Raw genomic sequence first — 5,395 nt, forward strand, 5'->3', positions numbered from 1 at the left:
TTGGCTACTCAAAGTAAAGTTCTTGCGCCTGTCAGCAGTCAAATGATAGACTTTGCTCGTCTTCGGTTGACGGTTCGGACAGTGGTCATCGTTTGCATTGGAGGGGAGGGGTGCTAGGTGGTCCTTATCCTTTTGAGAGAGAGAAAGAGCCGAGCTGAACCAGTCAAGGCGAGAAAGCCGAGCCGCGCCCAGTAAGTTTGACGGTCAGCCGTGCCGTCTTAACTCTTTGTGTTGGGCTGCTACTCTGCCCGCAGAATCTCGGACTTTGAACGTGTCAGTCGTCCCGCCGTGGTATCGGCGTTTACCATAGTAGCACTGCTACGGGCGGGCCAACCCCCCAAGCGGTGCAATTACCGTCGTCATGATTCTTGGCCGAACGAGGCTGTGTTCAGAACCGAAAGAGGCAGAGTCAACTCCTCCGCGGGCCATGGTAACATAACACCACTTGGCGCGAGCGAGGTCAGTTGTGTAACGGATCGTTGGTCGCGGCCAAGACAAGAGAAGCGTGCACCTACCATACCTACTCTGTCTACCCTGCCGGTCTTCCGTCTGGTGTGTGTGGGTGAAGTCGTTGAGCAATGGCATCACAACTTTCAGCGGACGAAAATAACACACAGACACACATGGCTGGAAACGACGTCGAGGGGGGAAAGCACCACTCCGTGACGTGCACGAGACACTCGAAGCCTTATTATACATGGCTGACAGAGCAAGAGCATGAGCCAGTCGGCAGCACATGCTGCGAAGGCGGCTGCGACAGTGCGTTCAATGCAAAGCAGAAAGATGCAGCAACGGCTGAAAAAAAGGGAATATTTTGGACGGGATAAGGTATGGGATGTCAGGCAAGGGCCGGGCCCGGGTCCGGGCTGGGGTCTCCAGTTCGTTTCATCGGCTGAAGAAAAGAGACAAAGATGCCCTTTCCCACCACCCTCTTTTGCCAAAGGAGAGTCGCAGAGTAGCGATGAGGCGAAGACGCGAGAGGTAAAAAATTGACGAGGGGGCGCGACCTTTCGTTCCTTTTCGCATGACTTATTCAGCAGCAAGAAGGGAGCTGAAAATAAAAGTCTGAGCTTGAGAGTTTGAAAGTTCATCGACACCCATTCTACGATGAGGGTAGAACGATCAACCTTGGAGATGGGATCAACGGCGCAAAGACCGGCCGAAACAAAAAAGGCAAAAGCAGACAACTACCGACAACTCTCTCTCTACGCATACACACACACACACACACACACACACGTCTGTACAGACACGATCGTATCAGACTAAACACATAGACGTCTACGGCAGTCCTTACCGTATCGTAGGCTACCCGTGTGTAGCAACAAGTCAGGACGCACCATTTTTAAGCGTAAATTTTTGACTGTCTCATCCCAGGGCTGTGACACTTTCTGCAGCGTCGATCATCTGCTCTTTTTTTTTCTCCTCTCTCCCTCCTTACCCCCGGCCGCTCATCACTGACCTCCCCCCCTGGTCTTCGCCTCAACTTCGCACTTCTTTCCGTCACACACACAGACATCTGCGCGTAACGGAAGAAGTTTGGTCGATCCAATAGAAACGATGACCGCGGAGATCAACCAAAAAAGGACGAGTTAAGACCGAGAGGAAGGGAAGGAGGAGCAGCAAGCAGAGTTCGGCGTGCCTGTGTCAGAACGAGCTGTCATCTCACGACGATGCGGTCGCGATCGGCGCGGCTCCCGTCCGGTCTCATGCTTAACTCTTACTCACCCTAAGAGCGTCTCAACTTGCGTTCACTCGTGTTTCTATAGGCTATGTGTGTGTGTGGACAAGCACGAGAGAGCGTGCTCGGATCAAGCCGGTAGGTAGGTCATATGTCGCCTCTTGGTTCAAGTTGTCTTCTTCGGTCCCAACTCCTCAAGCAACCAAGTTCGCCTCAGCAAAAAGCCCACACAAACAACTCCACAATCCTCAGCGGCGCACGCGCACGCGCACACGGGCACCCAACTCTTGAGACGAAGATGCGGCGATGTTACACAAAGAGTCCCCATACCAAGAAACTGGGCACTCCCCCCATCCATCCATCCATCCCCTCCAAGTTTCCTCTCTTTCCTCTCTGCTTTCGCGGTCACGATGATGTCAACACGAAGGCGAATTAAGCACGGTAATGAACTTGTTTAGTTTGTGACCAAACTTTCTTCGTCGATTTTGTGAAGGCTTCTTCTCTTCTTCGTTCTTCTTCTTCTCTTTTCTATATACATTACCACATAATCGTACATAAAGTTTTGTACCGTTTTTGAAAGTGAAAAACAGAAAACAACAGATCGTAGGTAATAGTAGAAAAATCCAAAACATTGTCAAGGTGGGATGAACCCGGAAAAAGCCTCGACTCTGCCCACACACAACGAACAACAACAACAACAACACTCGAACGGAAAAATGACAAACTCGAAAAACGCCCTGTAAATGCCCAAAGTTTTGTTCATTGTGCTGGCCGGCGGGAAACACTCTTTTGCGTTCCCGCGAACCAGTTTTGACCCCCCCCAGCCCGTGTGATTTCACGCCTTCTTGCTCCGGTAAAATAGAAAAATAAAAGTATTCCGCCCTCCAAATTAACACATGTTGGTGAAGGTTAATCAAATCCCTTTTTGACTTTCCTCCTAATAATTGTGTTGGTTCACCACCCACATTCCCTCTCTCCCCACCGCGCGCCTTCGATCCTTGAAGACTGCCCCCTAATCGTCTTGTGTAGAACGCCTTTTTGGTCTTTCGTCGTTGCTGATTATATGTAGAAATTTTTGATTGTGGATGTGTTGATGTTGATGATGACCCAAGGCGTGTGAAGTTTGCAGTTTCGCCGGTAGAGGTTGTTTAAGTCTACCAGCGTGGTATCTTTCCCGTTGAAAAACCGGATCCGAATCCCCCCCTTCCCTTCCCCTTTTCCGACTCTTTGCGCGCGTGTGTGTGTTGTCACACATCCCCCCTCCCCGGTTTGTTTCTAGCCATCCCCCAGATGATTCGTTGTTGGTCGTAATAAAAGAGAGAGAGTATAATGGAAAAAATAAGAACAAATAAAGTTCGTACAAAGGCGGGATATTCATCATATCAGATATTACATTGTCGATCCGGAGCCGCCGCTGCCGCTCTCGAAGTTGTGGCAGCCGCGCTCGTGACGCTTCATGTTGCTGCGGACGCTGAAGGCCTTGCCGCAGCCGGCGTGCGGGCACTTGAAGGGCTTCTCGCCCGTGTGGGAGTGGGAGTGGATGCGGAGGGAGGACGGGCGGGAGAAGGCCTTGTTGCAGGTCTGGCAGATGTAGCGGTCCTGGCTCTGGGGGAAGGAGGCCGCGGAGGAGGGGGAGATGTAGTGGTGGTGCTGCCACGGGTTGGCGCCGCCGCCGGGGGCCGGGCCCATGCCGACGGGGACGGCCATGGGCGGGAAGGCCTGCGGGAGGGGCCGCTGGTAGTAGAGGCCGGAGATCTGGGCCTGGGGCGGCGGCGTGGGCTGCATGGGAGGGTAGTAGGACGCGGCGGCCATGGGGTTCTGGTGAGCCGGCATGTAGGCGGCGGGAGGGAACGGTTGGGGCTGGGCGTAGGCGGCGGCCTGGACGGGCATCCTCGAGACGATGGAGGGGCGGTGGACGTCGGCTTCCAGGGGAGGCGTCGACTCGTAGTAGTAGTTGCTGTGAGGCTGGGAGACGACGGAGAGCTGGGAGACGGATCTCGTCGAGGGCGAGTTGTAGCCGTCGAAGGAGGCGTCTGAGCTCATGGGGGGCGTCGGGGGGAGACCCCGCATCGCCGAGCCGCCATAGTGAGAGGAGTTTGGTCTCGTCTCGGACTTTTGGGAGGATGCTGTGTCGAGGGTCAGTCTTGGTGTTGCGGCGCCGCTGCTGGCGGATTGTTGACGTCCGTGTCGTTCCGTACCTTGTTGTTGCTGTTGTTGTTGTTGTTGTTGAGGGATCTGAGGGTGCGTCTCTGATGTGGGAGAGCCCTGGTCTGCGAGGCCGAGGAGATTTGAGATGGAGGGGAGAGAGCACTTTGATGTCTCGTCCATCGGGGGCGAAGGAGGCGGTTGAGGCGGTTGGACGTATCCGTAGTGTGCGCTTTGCTGAGCAGCGTACGGGTTCGATATTAAAGCGGCCGCCATTGTGATTAAGGTGTGGTGAAGACGGGTTTGATGTATGGCTGGTATGATATTCCTTGCTTGATCGATCTTTTGTCGTCGGTGGTGGGAGAGGGCGAGTTGGTTGGTTGTCGGCGTTGAATATTAAGAAACACAACAAGTATTAGATGTAGAGTGTAGTGATTAGCCCAAGTGCCAGCTGGATACTAGAGGTTGATTTTGATTCGGGAGGTTCCAAGATTCCAGGGCAGGAAGATGAGGTGTGGTGAAGGGGGGAGGTGGGTAGTTTAAGTATGAAATGCGTCCTGGTCCGAAGAAGCTTGTTGGTGGGTGGATGGAGTAGAGGTGGCAGATGGGGGAGGCAAGTATATCAGATCTCCCGAAGCAGAGTGGAATGGGTGATCAAGCGTAAATCCACACGATGATCCCTGGACGATGGGATGCCACAATCGCCTGTCACAAATTGTGTGTGGGTCCGAGGCAGAGAGAGTGGGATAAGTCTTGGGACCGTTACGCCAGGCCTGGGGACCGACCGGACGAAAGAGACACGACGGCGATGGGATGGGGGGTGTGTGTCGTTGAAGGTAAAGGTAGTCGGTGGGAGGAGGAGGAGAGAAGCTAGGCAAGGGTCAGTCCAAGGTCCTCGTCCTGGGTTCATCGATATGGAGTACGTACTCGTCGTACTGCCAGGGTCGACGACAAGGGGAGGGAAGACGGGGTCATCGGTACTGGTTAGACAAGACTGGGGACTCGACGAGGGATGCAGAAGAAGAAGAAGAAGAGACAGATGGGAGTGAGAGAAGGAGAGTGACCTGAACCTGACCTCCTGGCTATAGCGCCTCCTGGATAATGGGATGACGGGGTAAGGGTACAGGGCCCGTTTCTCTTACTTGGGATGCATCGGAGAGATGCTTGTTGCTGTTCGGGTCAGGTCAGGCACGACACGATACCAGAGAGAGATGTCGAGTCTGCCTCTTCTTCTGCGTCTGTCCTGGGCAGAAAAGTGCTGGTTTGGTGATGTGGTAATGGGTATCCGTGTTGCTGGCTGGCAGCAGCCGGGATTGCGGGTGAGATCGAGGGAGACTGGCCCCCGTCTAGGATCAGGATCAACGTCAATGGGATCGCTCGAGGTCAAACGGTCACTGGTTTATGCAACGGCAGGGTCTGTTGGTCCAAAAGACACCCCAGCCGTCCATCCCTGCTGCTCGTCAGGGCCTCCTCCTCCTGCTTCTTCTTCTTCCTCTTCTTCTCCCACACGGGAATGTACTGAGAGAGTCCCCTACATGTCTTGGCCACACGCCCTCCTGCCTCTCTCTC

General features: G+C 54.1%; 1 protein-coding gene across 1 annotated transcript; it reads right to left on the minus strand.

Moving 5' to 3' along the window:
• Window positions 1-3,070: 3,070 nt before the first annotated feature.
• On the minus strand, window positions 3,071-4,102 carry CkaCkLH20_03148 (uncharacterized protein; the record flags this gene model as incomplete). Its single annotated transcript, XM_038885867.1, has 1 exon — window positions 3,071-4,102. The coding sequence occupies one exon, from the start codon at window positions 4,100-4,102 to the stop codon at window positions 3,071-3,073; it is 1,032 nt and encodes a 343-aa protein (XP_038749066.1).
• Window positions 4,103-5,395: the final 1,293 nt, after the last annotated feature.

The sequence above is a fragment of the Colletotrichum karsti genome, assembly GCF_011947395.1.
Source record: "Colletotrichum karsti strain CkLH20 chromosome Unknown Scaffold7, whole genome shotgun sequence".
NCBI lineage: Eukaryota > Fungi > Ascomycota > Sordariomycetes > Glomerellales > Glomerellaceae > Colletotrichum > Colletotrichum karsti.